The following is a 23,667-nucleotide window of genomic DNA, read 5'->3' as shown; positions in this document are numbered from 1 at the left end:
AGTGCCCAGTCCGCCTCTGGTAGGATCACAAGTAGTAGTAAATAACAAGGCTATGTTGAACCACGATTTCATTCTCATATACCACATGGTAGTAATGGTAGTAATACTTATATGGCAAAGGTGAGAAAAAGAGAGAGAAAATAGTCAAGATACACTCATAACTCCATACCATAAAACTCATTGTTCAAGGCATGGAAAAAGTAAGTATACTATTGACTGTATTGTCAAGGGAGGCGACCTATTCCTGCCTCCCTGCACACATTCTCCGGGACAGTGGTAATAACAACGCAGTGAATGGAAGACGCAATGTGATCAGTGAAGAAATTTTATTCACATATTCTTCATCATATTACACGAAAACAAATACCCTGTAATAATAATTGTATAAATGGGGTAAAAATAGAATAAATTTTGTAAATGGGGTAAAAATAGAATAAATTTTGTAAATGGGGTAAAAATAGAATAAATTATATAAATGGGGTAAAAATAGAATAAATTGTATAAATGGGGTAAAAATAGAATAAATTGTATAAATTGGGTAAAAATAGAATAAATTGTATAAATGGGGTAAAAATAGAATAAATTTTATAAATGGGGTAAAAATAGAATAAATCGTATAAATGGGGTAAAAAAAGAATAAATCGTATAAATGGGGTAAAATAGAATAAATTGTATATATGGGGTAAAAATAGAATAATAAGAGACTACTGTAGATCCTTACTTCATATACCACAGAAGTAACAATGACAAATTTAGGAACGACAGCTAAGTATAATGTTGATCCCTGATGATACTAGGAACAGGTGGTATAATGAATGTATTACTGGTAAGGAATCTATCAACGTATGTATTTAACTGAGTCAAACCAACTGCAGCGAAACTCAGCGCATTTATGGAACTAGAGATTAAAGAAAAGTTATTTATTTTAGTTTTAACTGGGCTAAGGTTAAGGTCACAGAAGGTCAAAATAGGGCAAAAATTAGTGGTATTTTTTCTGGTGAGAGGTCAAGTTTAATCTACGCAATGAAAAGGCACATTAACTTCAAATTGAGAAAACGACTGCTGAAAGATTTTATATGGTAACGACTGACGTATGGGTCAGAAGTGTGGACACCTTCGGCAGACACCAGCAAGAGAGTTGGGGGTCTTTGAAATGTGGTGTTATAGGGTAATACTATGAAGAAGCTACACAGACAGGAAAACAAATGAAGAAGTACTAAGATTCGCAAAAACTTCAAGAGAAATAATTGAAATGTACAGAAAAAGAAAAATGGGATATTTTGGTTATATAATTATGGACGAAGGGATAATAACAGAGATATTAATGGGCAAAGTTGAAGGTAGGAGGGCCAGGGGAAGGCAGAGACTGAGATGGATGAATGAAATTAAAAACTGGGTCCCCAGAGAGATACAAAATCTTGGAGGATCGGTAAAAAACAGCCCGAAAACGTTTAGAGCGGAAGTACTCCACTTTAAACGTTCTTGGGTCAACCCTCAGATATCAGGACGGTACTCTGATTGATTGAATTATGTATTCAAGATGATATATGAAAAAGCTAACTTGTTTCAATAAAAGTTTGGGTTTTCATAGAAAATTTGGTTATATCTGAGCCAAGTCAGGGTCACAATGGAAAGTCAAAATAAGGTGACTTATTGTTCGTCTTCGAGTGACTTGAACACGAGCATGATGTCATCTGTGGGTTTCATGGCCACCACGGACAATTTCAATTCTTCATGGCCAGGCGCCAGAGACATCTCAAACTTCAAGATCACCTTAGCCAATGCCAACTTGGCCTCCATGAAGGCGAACCTCATTCCTGCAAGAATATGAAAGACTATGAGAGAGAGAGAGACAGAGAGAGAAAGAGAGAGAGGGTCGTCACACCCAAGTGCAATGTTAACGTCACAAGCAGATCACAATAGAACACACAACTGCTGTGAAGAAGAACAAGAACAACTGAAGATATATGTTGCATATTAAGCTTTAGTAAGTTCTCATGACTTTACCAGATTATAGTATGAATTAAGCAGCTTGCAAAGATAAAGAAATAAATAAATTAAGTTACTTGTCTGTGTACAGTATAAAATTCTAAAATAAATATCTTCTCATGCGACTTTTTTGTATATAAATTAATCAAGTCAAGTTGGTACAGACAGAAAACTGATCTCAGCTACAGCACTACTGTACGGGTGAACTATTTTAATTTGAAACATCAAATTGGTCCTAAACAATTCGGAAAAATGGTCTCACACATTAATAGTTCTGGATTCCAGACCAAAAGATAAAGTGATATCAACATTTAACACAACACAGAGACCAATCATCCAACCGGTCTGGGACTTACCGATGCAGTTTCTGGGTCCAAGACCGAAGGGAAGGTAGGTGCCGCTGATCACATTGTGATTGTTCTCGGGCAAGAATCGGTCTGGGAGGAACTGGTCTGGGTTGGTCCAATAGCGAGGGTCATTTTGAAGACTCCAGACAGGCACGGTAACATGCTGTCCTTTCTTTAAGATAACGTCCGTACCTGGCAACCTGAGAGAGAGAGAGAGAGAGAGAGAGAGAGAGAGAGAGAGAGAGAGAGATTCACGTAAACTCAAACAATACTTTATAAAACACTGTATGACTGTACTGTATAAGTGCAAGGCTACAGGTGTATGATTTGTACAGGTGTATGACTGTATGGGATGTGTATTGATGCCCAAATCTGAGATCGTGTATACTGTATTTTTCCACCAAGGACAACTCCCTCCTCCTCCCACCACCCAGTGTCTTGTGTAAGGCAACCAATGACGTCAGCCCAATAGGGTGAGGTAATCTGTGATTGGGTGACACTCCTAGCCAACTTCTCTCGTATAACTGTATAGATGAGTGTATGACTATGGGTGGGTGTATGACAATGGGTGGGTGCATGACTATGGGTGGGTGTATGACAATGGGTGGGTGCATGACTATGGGTGGGTGTATGACTATGGGTGAGTGTATGACTATGGGTGGGTGTATGACTATGGGTGGGTGTATGACAATGGGTGAGTGTATGACTATGGGTGGGTGTATGATTATGGGTGTGTGTATGACTATGGGTGGGTGTATGACTATGGGTGTGTGTATGACTATGGGTGGGTGTATGACTATGGGTGGGTGTATGACTATGGGTGTGTGTATGACTATGGGTGGGTGTATGACTATGGGTATGACTATGGGTGGGTGTATGACTATGGGTGTGTGTATGACTATGGGTGGGTGTATGACTATGGGTGGGGTATGACTATGGGTGGTGTATGACTATGGGTGGTGTATGATTGTGGTGTGTATGACTATGGGTGGTGTATGACTATGGGTGGGTGTATGACCTATGGGTGGTGACTATGGGTGGGTGTTTGATATGGGTGGGTGTATGACTATGGGTGGTGTGTATGACTATGGGTGTGGGTGACTATGGGTGGGTGGGTATGACTATGGGTGGGTGTATGACTATGGGTGGGTGTAGACTATGTGTGTATGACTATGGGTGGGTGTATGACCATGGGTGTGTGTATGACTATGGGTGGGTGTATGACTATGGGTGGGTGTATGACTATGGGTGTGTGTATGACTATGGGTGGGTGTATGACTATGGGTGGGTAAAGGACTATGGGTGGGTGTATGACTATGGTGGAGTGACTACTGACTATTTATGACCAGGGTGGGTGTATATTGGTGTGTGGTGTGTGTGTATGACTATGGGTGGGTGTATGACTATGGGTGGGTGTATGACTATGGGTGGGTGTATGACTATGGGTGGGTGTATGACTATGGGTGGGTGTATGACTATGGGTGGGTGTATGACTATGGGTGGGTGTATGACTATGGGTGTGTGTGTATGACAGTATGGGTGTGTATATGACATTATGGGTGTGAGTGTATGACTATATGGTTGTGTGTGTATGACAATATGAGTGTGTGTATGACTGTATGAGTATGTGTATAACAGTATGGGTGTGTGTGTATGGGAGTATGCGTGTTTATGTATGACTAACCTGTAGTCTTGAGAACATTGTCGTTCAATTACTACTGCTATCGGGTTGAGTCTCTGAGTCTCTGTTCGGGAATAATAATAATGATGATAATAATAATAATAATAATAATAATAATAATAATAATAATAATAATAATAATAATAATAATAATAGAATTACTACTTCTTCTACTACAGTAATAATACCCTTTCTTGGTCTTGTACTGTACATATACAATTCTCAAGATTCACAAACCCATAAAACATATTACCTGGCAGAGCAATTAACACACCTGAAGATATCTTTGTCAGGTTAGGTTAGGTTAGGTTTCCATTTAACTTTGAATTAAATATTAATGTAAAATATCAACAAATTGTACATCACAGCGTAAATAGATACATCTCATTCTGAAGAGTTTCTCATACATTCACCTGAAAATTAGCCCCTAGATTAGTTCACCTGATGATTAAACACTCTGATGTTACCTTGGGTGGAGGGTTATGATAGGTTAGGTTAGGTTAACATTTGGGTGGTTAATTTTACGGTGAAATAGCTGGGAGGGTTAAACTTAAGGTGAATTAATCCGTCAGCAAAGGTCAACCACCGTCAGCAGGGGAGTCAACCACCATCAGCAGGGGAGTCAACCACCGCCAGCAGGGGAGTCAACCACCGCCAGCAGGAGTCAACCACCGTCAGCAGGGGAGTCAACCACCGCCAGCAGGAGTCAACCACAGTCAGCAGGAGTCAACCACAGTCAACAGGAGTTAGCCACAGTCAACAGGGGAAGTCAACCACTATCAGCAGGAGTCAGCCACAGTAACAGGGGAGTCAACCACCGTCAGCAGGGGAGTCAACCACCGCCAGCAGGGGAGTCAACCACCGCCAGCAGGGGAGTCAACCACAGTCAACAGGAGTCAACCACAGTCAACAGGAGTTAGCCACAGTCAATAGGGGAAGTCAACCACTATCAGCAGGAGTCAGCCACAGTCAACAGGGGAGTCAACCACCGTCAGCAGGGGAGTCAACCACCGCAGCAGGGGAGTCAACCACAGTCAGCAGGAGTCAACCACAGTCAACAGGAGTTAGCCACAGTCAACAGGGAAGTCAACCACTATCAGCAGGAGTCAGCCACAGTCAACAGGGGAGTCAACCACCGTCAGCAGGGGAGTCAACCACCGTCAGCAGGGGAGTCAACCACCGCCAGCAGAGCCAACCACAGTCAACAGAGTCAACCACAGTCAACAGGAGTTAGCCACAGTCAATAGGGGAAGTCAACCACTATCAGCAGGAGTCAGCCACAGTCACAGGAGTCAACCACCGTCAGCAGGGGAGTCAACCACCGCCAGCAGGAGTCAACCACAGTCAACAGGAGTTAGCCACAGTCAACAGGGGAAGTCAACCACTATCAGCAGGAGTCAGCCACAGTCAACAGGGGAGTCAACCACCGTCAGCAGGGGAGTCAACCACCGCCAGCAGGGGAGTCAACCACCGCCAGCAGGGGAGTCAACCACAGTCAACAGGAGTCAACCACAGTCAACAGGAGTTAGCCACAGTCAATAGGGGAAGTCAACCACTATCAGCAGGAGTCAGCCACAGTCAACAGGGGAGTCAACCACCGTCAGCAGGGGAGTCAACCACCGCCAGCAGGGGAGTCAACCACAGTCAGCAGGAGTCAACCACAGTCAACAGGAGTTAGCCACAGTCAATAGGGGAAGTCAACCACTATGAGCAGGAGTCAGCCACAGTCAACAGGGGAGTCAACCACCGTCAGCAGGGGAGTCAACCACCATCAGCAGGGGAGTCAACCACCGCCAGCAGGGGAGTCAACCACCATCAGCAGGGGAGTCAACCACCGTCAGCAGGAGTCAACCACCGCCAGCAGGGGAGTCAACCACCGCCAGCAGGGGAGTCAACCACCATCAGCAGGGGAGTCAACCACCGTCAGCAGGAGTCAACCACCGCCAGCAGGGGAGTCAACCACCGCCAGCAGGGGAGTCAACCACCATCAGCAGGGGAGTCAACCACCGTCAGCAGGGGAGTCAACCACCGTGAGGGGCACTGGCCACAGAGCACCGTGCCTCGGTTCGCCAGTAATTTCCCATGATTTTACAACTCTTCCATGGAAGCGTTGATCCAATGTCGTTATTCCACAGCAAATTTAGTGTTGCGAGCCAAACGGTGCTCGGCTTTCTCTTGGTAACGCAGCTGAAGAGTAACCACGAGCATCTACTTTATTTCAAACCTCTAAAAGTATTAGTAAATAAAAAAGAAAGAATAAAAAAATATCTAAAAAGTTAAGTAACTGTTCATCACCTGAGAAAATGGCGTCTAAGAATGGCGCCTCCATGATGGTCTGGTAGGTAAGCGTGCCGTGTTCTTCCACTATGTCCCTCAGTTCCTGACGAAGTCGGTGCTGGAGGTGTGGGTTGCGGGCCAGGTAGTAGGAGACGAAGGCCATGGTGCCGGCTGTAGTTTCATGACCCACGATAAGGAATAGGACGGACTGAGCGACGATCGTCGAGTCTTTTATAGCTGGAAAGGAGAGACCAAGAGGTAGTGCTCAGCAGGAAGTGGTCGAGTTGTACTGTACAGTAATGTGAAAGAGCATCGAACCTAACCTAACCTAACCGAAAACGTTGAAAATTTTACTCTTGGTGAGATATGATACAATTATATAATGACAAGAAACCTTTAGCACAGTCAAATATAAGTTAATCTTAGTTTCACGTAGTCTGGCCTAAACACACATGAGCTTATCTTATTATACCCCAGTCTAATATAACATAACCTAATCTAACCCCAGTATAACCTAACCTAACCTAACCTAACTTAACCTAACCTCATCCCAGACAAACTTAAACTAACTTAAACGTATTCCAGTCTAATCTAACTTATCTTACTCTGAGAACATAATAAGAATGAAAGAAACCTGAGCAGCGTTAGGTTAAGAAAGGCTTTACTTGTACCTTGATCCCCCATACAAACTATTGCAAGTTAATAAAGGATCATTGTCAAACTGAACGACCACACCTACAGTACGAGATCTTAACCCAAGAGAGTAAAACAGTACAGAGGAAAAGTCGTATTTTAAGTGACACCCAATAGGTTTCAAGTCTTGCAATCACATAAAACAAAGAAATAAATAAAATAATGAGAAAATGACGTCCCATGCTACTTAAGTTGCTACTTAATCAAAAAGCTTATTACGATGCTTGTTTTGTTTTTTTTGTCAGCTGCATTTTGTGCTGTACACTTGGCATTAATCTGTCAATGCATACTAATGGGAGCTCAGACTGGCAGCTAATAAATTCAAAGAACTAAACCTATCGTGAGCAGAATCTACACAATAAAATTCGTTAAGTAGCGGTGTCACAGTATTTCCTTGGCACCTCCTAAAAACTTTAAATGAAAGAAATTACAAATACTGTGAAAAAAAGTTATTCTTTACATTGATACACTGTAAACTGTTAGGCCCCGCTGAATCTATTTGGAGATCAACAGCCAACACCAACTTTTAAGCGTGATTAAATTACAGGGGAACAAAATATTGTAATTTAGACAACAGTTAAATCTCGTGTGATAAGTCACTTTAAAACCCCGTCAAGTGCAGACAAAATATATTCTTTCCTTTTTAATTTTTCTTACATTAATTCCTAACCTTAAAGACATTTCTCATTAAATGCATCGAATCTAATATTATTATCAATAGTGTTGCATTATTGAGTAATTCACGTATGTTCTTTAGTTTATAAGGAATTCATGCATATAAACAATAGGGTATTGTTATTGTACATCTCAGCTGATAAACGCTATGACCATATTTGGTGGCCTCTGTCTTGTGTTGACCAAAGATGTTCTATCAACTGTAATGTTTACATAAACATCGAATGAAAACAGATTATGAGTTATATCATTACCAGGAGGCAGGGGGTGACTTGAGGCTCCAGGTGGCGTCTTCTAACTAAGGCTCTGGATTTTCGAAGATTCGTTTATATAGTTTTAATTTTAATTGGTGATAATGCATATTATAACTGATTAACTTACAAAGACGGAGGCCAAGATGAGTACTAAACAGTGCCGATACTGTCTTAATTAACTGATCGCCTTCTGTTTGTCCCTCTGAGAGAAGAAAATCATCCTCCCAACCGATGCCAAATCTGAATTTAAACAAATACTAAACAAAGACCTGAACAACACTCACGGTACTTAGGTGTCTTAGTGTTCGAGTTGCTCTGCTCCTCCCGCTGTTCTAACAACAGGTCCAGGAAGTCTCCCCGCTTCACTCCCATCTCTCTATTCTTAATTGTCTCCTCCACCACGCGCTGGAAGAACAGGAACGGTGGAGTGGTAAAAGAAATCCCGATTGCATTCAACACTGAATTAGGTAGCGTTAACAGAGCTATTCCCCGTAATATTCCCCGCGCGCTGATGGCGTTCAGCTCACTTGCTTTCTTGCAAAATTCTTCCTCCTCATTGTTGATGGAGTTGCACTCGATACCGAAAGCACAGGTACCTATAACATCCATGACATAACGGGCGTAAATTGTCTTTGTCTTAACGAAAGATTTCTCTTGGCAGTGTCGCTGAAGACGTTCTATTAAAGCATCTGCTTTCTCCTCCACTAGGTGGTACATTTGACGCATCCTGCCGGAGGTGAAAGTTGGGGACATAATAGACCTGACGCCTTTCCAGTGGCTGCCGTTGATGAGAAAAAGCATTTCTCTAAAGCATTCGTCTTTCTTGGAATTACCAAATGTCCTGCGTTCGCTGAAGTGGTCAAAGTCCTGAATCATAATGCGCTTGACTAGCCCAGGGTCACGCACGATCAGGGACGGCTTGAAGATCTCGTAGGCGCCTACGAAGTTGTTCCCTTCATTCTCGTGATACGTCTGGGTGAAGAGAAACATTAACATGTATTTAAATAACATGTAGATGTTATAGGATCAAACACGGGGGCACATTATGAAAATAGTTGTGGCGTCATGAACAAATAGTATTTTTCTTTTAAGTAAGACATTAGGATCTCGGTTCATACTTGTAAATTGTTTTGGGGGTTGAAATTCTTGGATGATGGCAGGTAAGTGTTGTCTTAAATCATGTAAATATTTGCTACTGTAGCTACTAAGGGTATTACAGCTGACTGATTTAACCAATAGCATTGTTATAGAATATCAACATTTGAACTAAGAAACTTAAGGACAAAATAAACAAGTTGTTTTACTTGAACATTTCTTACACGACAGTGTGATTAGAGTTAACAGATTGTTGATATTGTACAGAGAACTGTGAGAGGCTGTGTAGTGTCATGGGTGAGGCCAGGGCTGGTCTTTGGGGGTGAAGCGGTGAGAGGGACCCAGGCTCACCAGCAGGGGTTAAAAACAACCTCGGGTAATAAAGCTCATCTGAATCACAAATTCACCATATTGTAATACCGGTAAAGGCTAGTGCTACTTCAGAACAGGGATGTGCCCTTCTGAGGGCCGAACTTCTGACCGAGTTAGAGAGGGTCAAGGAAGAAAACTTGAAATTAAAGGAAGTGTTAGTGAAGATGAAGAAAGAAACAAGAGAAGGAAAGCCAGTGTCTGACGAAAACTCAGGAGAATGGAAGGTTGTGAGGAGAGGAACGACCAAACTGGTGGTAAGAAAACACACCAAGGATAAGACAACAGCAGCTAAGTGTAAAAACTCTTTTAGTCCTTTGATAGACGAAGTGGACGTTAGCATAGTCAGGGACAGGGTGAACAAGGAAGGTAAGAAAACCTTAATTGTTGGCGATTACCAGGTACGGTATTTGGATAGAGCTTTTTGTGGTAAAAAGAAAAATAGGATGAGGGTTTGCTTGCCAGGAGCTGGGGTGGGGGATATATAGTTGACAGGATGGACAATATCTTGTCTGGTAATGGGAACAAACCTATTATCTGCCTCAGTGCAGGAGGCAATGATATTAGCCGGTGTTTTTGTGAGGAGCTCCTTGATACGTTCAAGACAGCTATAGAACATATTAGGTAGACGGGAGGGATCCCTATCATATGGGGTGTCCTGTCTAGAAAGAAAGGTGGCAATGAATGGTTGTCAAGGGCAGTTGGTGTCAACGGCAGTTTTGACAGATATTGCAAGTCAATATCAGTCCCATTCGTGGGCAACTGGGACAACTTTTACGGAAGAAGGGACCTTTATGCTAAGGATGGGGTACATCTGTCTAGGGCTGGGGTGGCATCTCTGGCTGGCTATCTCAAGAGGGCAATTCAAAAAATGTCGAAATCTTTAAATTGCTAGGGGAACATATGGGTACGGAGGTGGAGGAGACTGCAGTGGCAGAGGATAAACAAAGTGAAAGGTTACAGAGAAATAGTGCTAGGAATGATGACGAAACTAATTTAGGCAGGGAGTTAAAACCCAAACGCGTCAAAGAGAGGACTCAGAACACGACTAACTTAAATGTCTATTACTCAAACAGTAGGAGTATGAGAAACAAAATGGATGAAATCAGGGCGTTGGAATGTACCTAAAAAAATCGATATAATAGCATTCACCGAAACATGGATAAACTTAGACTCACGTAAGTTACCTGTCGAGTACCAAATTGCAGGTTGCAAATTATGCCATACCGATAGGCAGATTAGGAAAGGTGACGGAGTAGCAATCTTTGTCAGGGATAATGTGAAATGTGAAATAAATTAGGAAATAAAAACTGAACTGAATAAAGAATCAATTTTGATAGAATTAACCGATGGTAGGGGAAATCTAATCACCTCCTAATCTTGATAGAGTTAATGAGCGACTTATTTGGGATGAAATAACACAGGGCATCCAGACACAGCAACGTCTGTATAGTAGGCGACTTTAACTTTAGTCAAATAAATTGGATCGACCTTACTGATAACCCAGAATCAGAGGATTTTCTTGAAACAATCCAGGACTGTTTCCTAAGCCAACATATAACCGAACCCACCCGGGGTAATAATATACTCGATTTAGTTCTGTCAAACTGAGAAAACCTCATTAGTACTGCCGAGGTAGGGAACGAACTTGCGAACAGCGGCCACAAAGAAATTAGATTCATATTAGAATTTAAGGCAGTGGCAAGGAAAATTCCATTAAAGTTCCAGATTTCAGAAGGGCAAACTTTGATAGTTTGAAAAGGCAGCTGAGAAAAGAGGTATCACGTTTGGGTGTGAATTATATGACCTCACACAATGTACCCACAGAGGGCGACCTCACTCTACTTGGAGACCTGACAACGATAACCTCACAAAATATAACGGCTGAGGATGACCTGATCACAAGATCTGAGGTTGACGAGTTCCACAACAATTTAAATATTGAGTTACTTAATGCACAAAGGCAGAAAATACCATACAGAAAACTTGGATCATATAACAATGACTCTAATGGATAAATAATTATTTAAAGAATATTATTGGACAAAGGAAGGCTATAGGTAGGAGAATAAATCGTGATGAAATTTACCACCAAGATTATTATAAGGTATTGGCCAGTAGGGTTAAGACCGAGATAAGAAAAGCAAAGAGGAATAATGAACTGAAGGTAGCAAGGGAGGCAAAGTCAAACCCCAAGGGATTCTTTCAAATGTATCAAACTAAAACACGATAAAAGATTGGACGAATACAGTCAGATACCAGCGAGCTAACTGATAACGACGGAGAAATTAGCAATAATATGAATAAATATTTTTCAATAGTTTTCACCACCGAAAATTTAAATATGATACCCGAGGCACGGACTATATACAGAGATAGTGAAGAAAATAGATTAAGCGAGATAGTAGTGAATAGTAACGATGTTAGTAAGCAAATAGACAAACTAAAGCCTAATAAGTCACCAGGTCTCTATGATATATTTGCCAGAGTATTAAAGGAATGTAAAGAAGAGCTTAGTATGCCCTTAGCAAAGTTGTTTAACATGTCCTTAAAACCGTATGTAATTACCAGAATCCTGGAGGATAGCGAATGTAATACCGATTTTCAAGAAGGGAGATAGATTACTATCCTCTAACTATCGTCCAATCAGTTTAACATCAATTGTAGGCAAATTATAACTGGAAGCAATAATTTCAAACTCTATTCGAAATCACCTGGAGAAGCACAAGTTGATCACTGATTCCCAACATGGCTTCACAAGCGGGCGATCATGTCTAACTAATCTGTTAACATTCTTTTCAGCTGTTTTAGAATCAATGGACGATGGGCACGACTATGATGTGGTATACCTCGACTATAGCAAAGCCTGTGACAGAGTTCCCCACGAAAGACTAATAAGAAAAGTGGAGGCTCATGGCATTGGAGGAGATATTATAAAATGGATTAGGGCGTCGTTACAGGACAGGAAACAGCGAGTGAGCATAAACTGCAGTAAATCCGACTGGAGTAACATCACTAGTGGAGTACCCCAAGGCTCAGTACTTGGACCATTATTTTTTATTATATATATAAACGACGTAGATATCGGCATAGACAGCAACATGCGTAAATTTGCAGATGCCACTAAAATAGGGCGTGTAATTAAATCTGACTAGGGCTCCGCAAACTATAGGAAGATCTAAAAAACAAAAAATCGAGTCGTCTAAAAAATGGCAGATGAAATTCAATGTGGACAAATGTAAAGTACTTAGTCCAGGAGATGTAAACAGAGAAACCAGATGAACAACGTTGTTGTAGAGAAATCCGACTGTGAGAAAGATTTAGGAGTAATGATAAGTAGAAATCTTAAGCCAAGTAAACAATTTGTATTTGCTCGAAACAAGGCTAATAAAGTATTTGGTTTCATACAAAGGAGTGTTAATTACAAGACTAGTGAAGTCATCCTAAAACTATATCTTGCGCTTGTGAGACCTCACCTGGATTATGCAGTTCAATTCTGGTCATCGTAAGACAGAATGGATATAGAATCCCTAGAAAGAATTCAGAGGAGAACGACAAGACTAATCCCGGGCATTAATAACCTTGAGTACAGAGACAGGTTAAAGCATCTCAATTTGCACTCCCTCGAGAGACGTAGAGTGAGGGGCGATATTATAGAGGTGTATAAATGGAAGTCAGGGCTAAACAAAGGGGACATTACAAAAATACTCAAACTATCCAACCAGGAGCGAACTCGTAACAATGGTCTTAAGTTAGATAAATTTAGATTTAGGCGCGAGATAGGTAAACATTGGTTTGGAAATAGAATAGTGGCTGAGTGGAACAAGTTACCAAACATCATCATTAACTCTAATACGCTGGATAGCTTCAAACATAGGTTGGATGGATATATGAGCAATAAGGGTTAGGTGTAAACGGGACTGCCCAGTATGGGCCAATAGGCCCACTGCAGTTTCCTCCATTCTTATGTTCTTATGTTCTTCTTATGATCAGTGTGTGTGTGTGTGTGTGTGTGTGTGTGTGTGTGTGGGTGTGTGTGTGTGTGTGTGTGTGTGCGTGCGTGCGCGTGGTAATATAAAAACTAAGTGGAGTCGGGTACCTGGGTCACCTTTTTTAAGAAAATTTATCTTGGTCCATTAAATCCCAAATATATTATGGTCAACTCTTCCCCGACTTAGACGAGGGGTTAGCAGTTAAGGTGAATTAATTACTCCTGCCTGAACTCAAACTTAACCAGGTGACAATTTCCTCCAACAAATTTGAAATGAGTCGTGTAATTCTTCGAGGTCTGAGACCGACACCAAGACTGAAACAACAGAGCCTCGAGACCCACACCACTGGATCTGAGAAACCACTGTACCAATGTTTCAATACCATGTACTGTATCGTAAACTCCTAGCACCTAGAGGAACATTCTAGGACATATAGCTGTACACACACACACACACACACACAGAGTTGCAGGCTTTAAAGCTAGAGCGATAAAAAGCTGGATGGGCTATACATATGCATTATAGAGGTTTAAAAGCATCTCAAAGTATTTTCGTGAACGGTGGTATCGTTCTAAAAGGTATAAGCAAAACAAAAACGAACCTGATGATTCCACCGAGTGTATACAGTGAGTAACTGTGAAACGTTGTCAATGAATCACTGTATATGCAAACTCAAGTGGATATATTGACCCTATAATCAGTGGATCCTATAATCAATTAGGTGGGAATACAGGCGCACATTCATCACCAGACACTTGTATATAAAGAACGTTAGGTTGGGTTAGGTTAGGTTAGACAGCCTTACCTCATTTAGGAAGTGCCAAAAGGGTTTAGTACGCTTGAAGATCATGTGGAGATAAATGTAAAAGTTGCGAAAAACGGAATTTGAGGGAACACCACGTGATGACCAGTACGAACACTTCCTCCAGCAATACACAATGAACAGTAACACCACTGCCAGACCCACAGTCCACGTTGATGCCTCCATATTTGTTTTATTCCCTGGGTTTTTCTCTCTCTTGTTTTTTTATTGTTTCATATTCCACTTCTTGTCGTGTCATATACGTTCTCCGTGTCTCCTCTTGCTCAATCTGAAGAAGTAAAAAAGTAATATAGATTAGAGTGTCGTAGTTTAATTTTTTCTCGGGACAAGATAACAGTACCAGTCACATCTGAGCCTCAGTAAATTTGGGGTACTATTGCAGGGGCGAGTCACCTGAAGATTAACCACCCCACCTTATATTCCCTGAAGATTAACCACCCCACCTTATATTCCCTGAAGATTAACCACCCCACCTTATATTCCCTGAAGATTAACCACCCACCTTATATTCCCTGAAGATTAACCACCCCACCTTATATTCCCTGAAGATTAACCACCCCACCTTATATTCCCTGAAGATTAACCACCCCACCTTATATTCCCTGAAGATTAACCACCCCACCTTTTATTCCCTGAAGATTAACCACCCCACCTTATATTCCCTGAAGATTAACCACCCCACCTTTTATTCCCTGAAGATTAACCACCCCACCTTATATTCCCTGAAGATTAACCACCCCACCTTATATTCCCTGAAGATTAACCACCCCACCTTTTATTCCCTGAAGATTAACAACCCTTAATCTAACCTACATTACCTAAACTTAAGCCCCCAAATAATAATGGGCTGGTTAATCTTCAGGTGAGGTAAACTGGGACTGTATAATCTTTAGGTAATTCATTTTAAACGGGAATAGTTTTTTTTTTCATAATTTATGCTGACCAGTTGGACACTTCCTCACAACTCCAGTTACAGGATTTCTTTTTGTAATAACTATCATATATTATTTACAACTGATTTGGAGAGGTGAGGATGAACCACACTGGCTCAATGCAACATACTGGCTCATTGCACCACACTGGGTCAATGCATCACACTGGCTCATTGCATCACACTGGGACAATGCACCACACTGGCTCATTGCATCACACTGGGACAATGCATCACACTGGCTCATTGCATCACACTGGGTCAATGCACCACACTGGCTCATTGCATCACACTGGGTCAATGCATCACACTGGCTCATTGCATCACACTGGGTGATTGCATCACTCTGGCTCATTGCACCACACTGGGACAATGCATCACACTGGCTCATTGCATCACACTGGGTCATTGCATCACTCTGGCTCATTGCACCACACTGGGACAATGCATCACACTGGCTCATTGCATCACACTGGGTCAATGCACCACACTGGCTCATTGCATCACACTGGGTCAATGCATCACACTGGCTCATTGCACCACACTGGGTCAATGCACCACACTGGCTTGCACCACACTGGGTCAATGCATCACACTGGCTCATTGCATCACACTGGGTCAATGCATCACACTGGCTCATTGCACACTGGCTCATTGCACCACACTGGGTCAATGCACCACACTGGCTCATTGCACCACACTGGGTCAATGCACCACACTTGCACCACACTGGTCAATGCATCACACTGGCTCATTGCACCACACTGGCTCATTGCATCACACTGGGTCAATGCATCACACTGGCTCATTGCATCACACTGGGTCAATGCATCACACTGGCTCATTGCACCACACTGGCTCATTGCATCACACTGGGTCAATGCATCACACTGGCTCATTGCACCACACTGGGTCAATGCATCACACTGGCTCATTGCATCACACTGGGTCAATGCATCACACTGGCTCATTGCACCACACTGGCTCATTGCATCACACTGGGTCAATGCATCACACTGGCTCATTGCACCACACTGGGTCAATGCATCACACTGGCTCATTGCATCACACTGGGTCAATGCATCACACTGGCTCATTGCACCACACTGGCTCATTGCATCACACTGGGTCAATGCATCACACTGGCTCATTGCACCACACTGGGTCAATGCATCACACTGGCTCATTGCATCACACTGGGTCAATGCATCACACTGGCTCATTGCACCACACTGGCTCATTGCATCACACTGGGTCAATGCAACATACTGGCTCATTGCACCACACTGGGTCAATGCATCACACTGGCTCATTGCACCACACTTGGTCAATGCATCACACTGCCTCAACACAGGATGCGATTTTTCCCCACCATGTATTACCCACACTACTTTTACTATTGTATTCAAATTACCAGCAAGTAAATGTCCAGGTAACCCTTTCTAAATAAAAACCCCTTTATATTACTTTATTTACTTAATTCATGTTGAAAATAATGAATTACAACTTGAAAATAGCCCAAACAAGTAATGTGGTTAACAAGTGTATGGTAATGTTAAAGGCATTACAAACCAACGTACTATTTAACTGAATAGAAAAATCCAAACATTTATATAATAATAATAGTGAAATATGAGCAAACACACAAAAAGTATAAATTGCTAGTTCAACATAAGAAAATTTTAACTCTAACGCTAAGTCACAAATAGGCACATTTAACATATCTAACAAGCATCATCCGTAACCTTAATAATTTAATAACTAATCATTGTGACTGTAAGAAGCGCTGGAAAAAACGCCAATAAAAACAAGGCGTAGACTAACTCATTCTTGGCAACTTCCACACACACACACACACACACACACACACAGAGACTGATATAGCTATGAGAACAGCTCAGTCCAAACCATTGTATAAATTATCAACAACTCGTAATCAACCAATCTATTCACTCCCAGCCAATTTTATCTTTTTTGCACTGTCAGTATGTTAAAACGCCCTGTAGTATAACCTTCTCCCCCACCTTGTTATTATATATCATAATTGTATCACTTACGTTAATTGTATACTATTTATCAATCAAGTGACCCATTCCCCAATTATGTAACTGAATATTTTCAACCTTTTGGCTGCCGTGATCTTTCAATACACAGTAAATTATTATTATTATTATTATTAGACATACACAGTTACACACACAGATATACACAGTTACACACACAGATATACACAGTTACACACACAGATATACACAGTTACACACATACACATAGAAATACACAGTTACACACTGACATACACAAACCACTCACACAGACATACACACATACCCACACAAACACAAACACAGACATACACAGACAAACACAAACACAGACCCACACACACATACACAAACACAGACCCACACAGACATACACAAACACAGACCCACACACACATTCACAAACACAAACTAAAATTAAAACGCTCTACCAACCCCATTGACTTACCAATGAAACTATTCAAGGAGTTCTCCCCGGAGCTTGCTAAACCCCTCTGCTCCATCATCAATGCTTCTCTCAGTCAAGCCAGATGCCCAGCTGACTGGAAGACCTCTTATGTATCACCAGTGCCCAAGTCAACCAGCCCACAATCCTTAAATCAGCTACGACCTATTGCAATCACCCCAATACCCAGCCTAATCTGTGAAAGTTTTGTGTTTGACTGGGCTTATGCTGATATTGCAGGAGTCGTAGACCCTCAGCAATTTGGCAACATGAAAACTTCCTCCACCACTCACTGTCTTGTCAGCTTTCTCGATTACATATACCGCCATCTCGAGAAACGAAAAACGTCTGTAGCTGTCGCCTTCATTGATTTCACTAAAGCGTTCGACCTAGTCGACCACAATATAATCATAAACAAAGCTATTGACCTCGGGCTTCGGAGAAGTCTCATACCATGGCTTACAGACTTCCTCAGTGACCGACGCCAAGCTGTACGCTTCCGAGGGGCTGTCTCCACCTTTCAGTCACTCACCTGTGGCGTCCCCAAGGCACCAAGATGGGACCACTCTGCTTCCTTATGCTCATCAATGATGCCCTAAGAGAAACCCCTGCTCGCTGGAAATATGTCGACGACTCCACCATTGGGATCAGCGTCAACAATTCTGCTCCCAACTATACCGCCCTTCAGGATTTATTGAACAGTCTCCAAAACTGGGCCACCAACAACCATGTCACCATCAACCATACCAAGACCATGGTTATGCACATCAACCTCTCCTCCGACATTGTCCCACCTCCTTCCATTACCCTAGGTCCGAACACACTCCAGGTTGTAGATTCCACGAAGCTCCTCGGCGTCACCATAGACAACAAACTAAATTGGAAACCACACGTCAGTGAAGTTGTCAAATCCTCCAGTTTCCGTCTCCACCTCCTCCGCCGACTCAAGTCCCTCGGAGTTCCCGCACACGAGCTCCTCAGTGTATACACAACATTCATACTTCCCAAGCTCACCTATGCCTCCCCCACCTGGTCTTCCTCCCTAAATGCCACACAACGTAAACACCTAGAAAAAGTGCAAAAGAGGGCATGCAAGATTATTCTCTCCCCTTCCTACTCCACATATCAAGAAGCGCTCAACACACTGACCCTTTCGACTCTCACTGACCATCACCACGGCCTCATCTGCAAATTTGGTAAGAAGCTTCTACACCATCCCCGACACCGGCCCCTACTACCACCTGAGATCCCCTGTCCGAGAATTGCTGTTCGACACCACAACCGCATCCAGCCCATACGTGCACGAACTGATCGCTATAAGAACAGCCCAGTCCCAACCATTGTAAAAATTATCAATAACATGTAATAAATCAGTGTATTCACTCCCAGTAAACACTGCTCCCTACACTGTCACTATGTTGAAATGAACTGTAGTCTGAGCTGATCCCCATCTAAGTTACTATATGTCTTATTTGTGTCACTTATGTCACTTGTATATTATTTGTAATTCGTAACCCATTCCCCTAATATGTAACTGTATATTTTCAGCCTTCTGGCTGCCAAGCTCTTTCAATAAACCGTTAATTATTATTATTATTATTATTAAACACAGACCCACACAGACATACACAAACACAGACCCACACACACATACATACACAAACACAGACCCACACAGACATACACAAACACAGACCCACACAGACAAACACAAACACAGACCCACACGTAAACAAAATACTCTTAAATTTCTCAGTGATTCGTAAGTTAAATTTCAAATATAAAATCTAAAGCGGGATATGACTTATATTAGGAATCTTTGAGAATTCGAATAAATATATACTGTAGATTCAAACCTCAAACTAAACATTTACACTTCACATAACCTGCCATGGGCGACGGTCCACTTACGAATTGGTAAAAACAGAGTCAACAATGTACACAGATATTGTGCTCTTAACACTATGACTAAGGTTCAAAAGTGACTGGGGCTATCAGCTTACCTTGATAACCTGTGGGTGTTGGCTACACTGATCTACAGCAGGTTGATACCACATACCCCAGGAATATTGATTATCTAAAGTTAATTCTATTACCCAATAACACCATTGTAATATTTATTTAGAAATACGAAGAATATAAGATATTTTCAGAAATACTTGTACATTTTGGGGAATGTTTGGTACTTATAATAAATGCCTCGTTTTTTTATGACGCTGTAAGGCAACTTTAACTGACGTAACCTGATGCCTCAGCTGACGACAAAGTGATGCAATAATTACCTTTTTTATTTGTTTAGAATTTTACAAAAGTTTCACTTGATAAGTATCTTAACAGACGCCTAAATTTTCAAGTTCCACGTCGTAACTTGAAAATCAAAGCGCATCTGGGAGGAGAATTATTAGAAAAAAATATCTTTCACAACCGTCCGAATTTCTATTGGGATTTTATTTTTTTATTTTTATTTATTTATTGGGCACTCCTCTACAGCCTTGTGCAAGGTGAAGCGCAGAAGCGTTTACAGTGCCCAACAAGGAAGCATGCTAACTTCATGCTTGCCTTTATGTCTCATGAGTTAAGGGCATAGAAGCCTGAAGAGTCAATGGTTTATGTCATCAAGTTATTGGAAGCTCCAACAACTTGTCCCCGAATACGAATTCGCAACTTTCGATTTACACCAGGTACCTACTTTACTGCTAGGTGAACAGGGACTAATGGGGGCCAGGAAGTATGTCCAAACAACTTCCACCGGCCCGGGAATTTCTAGATAACGCCACAGCTTTGATTAAGGTCACTGTTGTATGATCTGAGTTTTTTGAATAGTATGTTTTGCCTTTGTGCATTAAGTAACTCATTATTTAATTTGTCGTGGAACTCGGCAACCTCAGATCTCGTTATCAGGTCGGTTTCAATCGTCAGGTCCAATAGTTCACCCCCAAGCGTGATACCCCTTCTCTCAACAGCCTCTTCAAACTATCAAAGTTTGCCCTTCTGAAATCTGGGACTTTTGTGGAATTTTCCTTATGGCTACCCTGGAAATCTAACTGGAATCTAATTTCTTTGTGATCGCTGTTTGCAAGTTTGTTCCCTACCTCGACATGACTAATGAGGTTTTCTCTGTTCGACAGAACTAAATCGAGTAATACTAAACAAATTTTTCGAATGGTCGGAAAAATGGCAGATGAAATTCAATGTGGACAAATGTAAAGTACTCAGTATAGGAGATGTAAACAGGGAAACCAGTTACCAGATGAACAACGATGCCATTGTGGAATCCGACTGCGAGAGAGATTTAGGATTAATGATAAGAAGGAATCTTAAGCCAAGTAAACAATGTGTTTTAGCTCGTAACAAGGCTAATAAAGTACTTGGGTTCATACAAAGGAGTGTTAGTTACAAGACTAGCGAGGTCATCTTAAAATTATATCTAGAGCTTGTCAGACCTCACCTGGATTACGCAGTTCAGTTCTGGTCACCGTATTACAGAATGGATATAGAATCATTGGAAAGAATCCAGAGGAGAATGACAAGACTAATCCCGGGCATTAGGAACCTTGAATACAGAGACAGGTTAAAGCATCTTAATTTGCACTCTCTCGAGAGACGTAGAGTGAGGGGCGACATGATAGAGGTGTATAAATGGAAGTCAGGGTTAAACAAAGGGGACATTACAAAGGTACTCAACTATCCAACCAGGAGCGAACTCGTAACAATGGTTTTAAATTAGACAAATTTAGATTTCGGCGTGAAATTGGTAAACACTGGTTTGGATGATTGGAACAAGTTACCAATTATCATCATTAACTGGAATACGCTGAATAGCTTCAAACATAGGTTGGATGCTTATATGAGCAATAGGGGTTGGGTATAAACGGGACTGCCCAGTATGGGTCAATAGGCCTGCTGCAGTTTCCTCCATTCTTATGTTCTTATGTTCTTATATTATCCCCGGGTGGGTTCGGTTATATGTTGACTTAGGAAACAGTCCTGGATTTTTTCAAGAAAATCCTCTGATTCTGAGTTACCCGTAAGGTCAATCCAATCTATTTGGCCAAAGTTAAAGTCGCCTACTATACAGACTTTGTTGTGTATGGAAGCCCTGTGCATTTCATCCCAGATAAGTCGCTCATTAACTCTATCAAGATTGGGAGGTCTATATATTACTCCTGTGATTAATTTTCCCCTACCGTCGATTAATTCTATCCAAACTGTTTCTGTATTCCGCTCAGTTTTTATTTCCTTATTTATTTCACACTTCAGATTATCCCTGACATAGATTGCTACTCCGCCTCCTTTCCACATTGTTGTACTTCATCTAAATTTAACCCTTTCACTATATGTATCTCTAATGGGTAAACCTGACGTATGTACACAGCGTGGAGATAGGCTGGCGTAGGCGTAAAACGGAATGTACCTTAATATATTAAAGAAAGGAACATTTTGCACTCATTTAGACATAAAACGGGAGAGTAAAATCTGGCTTACACGTAGAACAAGGTATTAATAAAAATACAATTGATAAAAACTGAAGGTGTAGAAAAAGAGCTTAGGATAAAATGATGAATAAGAAAAATAAATAATAGGAAAAAAAGACGCGACGGGGAGTTCCCCTGAGATGACGTCAACAAAGAAAGCGATTAAGGTCATTTCCTTCTGTTACGTCAGCTGAGAGGGAACCTGACAGCCTAACTGACCTACAGTGTGTCTAAAGTTTGTGTAAGTTGAATATTCCTCGTAAATAAAAATGTGCCAAGCTTCTTAAGTTAAAAACACGAAAATATAAAACCTAGAAATAGTTTTTACCGAATCTATCTATCTATCTATCTGTCTATCTATCGATCTATCTATCTATTTATCTATCTATCTATCTATCAGTCTTTCTATGTGAGATTTCATCAAATTGGTTCACTTGTAAGTTACTATATAAACACGCTGCCATGGAGATAACAAAATAGTAACATCATCCTAAATATATAAAAATAATAACAGAATAATGCTGTAACGTTATCCTAGAGGCAGAGAATAACAAGTCCCAGAGATGGATATAAGAATGGCATCAATACAGTCATCATGTTAGCCTAGGGCTCCACTGTACAGGCCTCGGTAGAGGTAGTAACAGAATTTGACCAACACCCCAGACTAACATCACTATAGACAGACTAGAAAATATCTACTCTATACCATAATCACTTTACAAAATTATAAACTACCAAGAGTAGTACGGTACAAACCTGTTAGAGCTCTTCAAGCGACGCACAGCGACTAAAGCTCAGGCTTCTCTAGATATGATAATAACGACGACCTTGCATCAGAATTCCACCAAGTTGCAAGATACCTCTACACAGCAGCGTTATAATAGTCTTTATTCATTATTTGAAGTCATTTCAAATAATTTATTTGTTATGGGACTCGACGTCTCCAAAGCATTTGACAGGCAGTCTTTGCTTTCTAAACTTCCCTCTTATGGTTCTCTCCCCCACTTTGTTTTCTAATCTCTAGCTTCCTTGAGAACCGATCCATGGCAGTTGTTGTCGTTAGGCCACCTGGCTTATTGCATCATAAACTTTGTAATTACTACATTGAATCGGGGTGCTTGAGGACATTCTTGCTGTTTATCCCAAATTTGCTAGCCCACACTGATTAGTCTTCAATTTGAATATGACGTCCAATGTATATGAACTACTGTCCTGCATGGCAGTGAACAGTAACATTGTAGTGGATTCCTCCCCTACAAACGCTGTTTGCCGCCGAGTAGCCGACCCCGCGAATTCCCCAGTGCATACCTCGTGGTCTAGGTCAACCATGCGCCGCCATACATGACGGAGGTCAACTATTAAGCCACGCCTACTTCCGCTATATTAGACCTGACCTCGTGGTGACCTACCTCTCTTTTGTACTTACAGCCACCAGCAAGCAACGCCTTCTCCTCCTCCTCCTCCTGCCTGGCGGTCCTCGCTCCCGTCGGCGACCATGGCGACCCACAAGCTGGTCCTCCTCTGAGCACCCTCACCAACCAGCTCTCTCTACTCAACGCTTGTAACCATGCTGCCT

At 41.6% G+C, this 23,667-nt stretch overlaps 1 protein-coding gene across 4 annotated transcripts; it reads right to left on the bottom strand.

Moving 5' to 3' along the window:
- Nucleotides 1-616: 616 nt before the first annotated feature.
- Nucleotides 617-22,947, bottom strand: LOC121860531 (cytochrome P450 6k1-like). 4 transcript variants are annotated; one of them, XM_042357687.1, is made up of 7 exons: nt 22,848-22,947; nt 14,178-14,463; nt 8,201-8,888; nt 6,313-6,531; nt 4,021-4,081; nt 2,346-2,536; nt 617-1,817 (listed from the first exon to the last, which is right to left on the bottom strand). In XM_042357687.1, the coding sequence occupies exons 2-7, from the start codon at nt 14,358-14,360 to the stop codon at nt 1,651-1,653; spliced, it is 1,509 nt and encodes a 502-aa protein (XP_042213621.1). In that variant the 5' UTR covers nt 14,361-14,463; nt 22,848-22,947; the 3' UTR covers nt 617-1,650. The 4 variants fall into 4 exon arrangements, with proteins under 4 accessions (XP_042213621.1, XP_042213622.1, XP_042213623.1 ...); XM_042357688.1 differs by lacking the exon at nt 22,848-22,947 and adding an exon at nt 19,528-19,590; XM_042357689.1 differs by lacking the exon at nt 22,848-22,947 and adding an exon at nt 19,503-19,524.
- Nucleotides 22,948-23,667: the final 720 nt, after the last annotated feature.

Source organism: Homarus americanus, unplaced genomic scaffold, assembly GCF_018991925.1.
Source record: "Homarus americanus isolate GMGI-L3 unplaced genomic scaffold, GMGI_Hamer_2.0 scaffold40599, whole genome shotgun sequence".
Classification (NCBI taxonomy): Eukaryota; Metazoa; Arthropoda; class Malacostraca; order Decapoda; family Nephropidae; genus Homarus; species Homarus americanus.
This window is presented reverse-complemented; position numbering and strand designations above follow the sequence as displayed.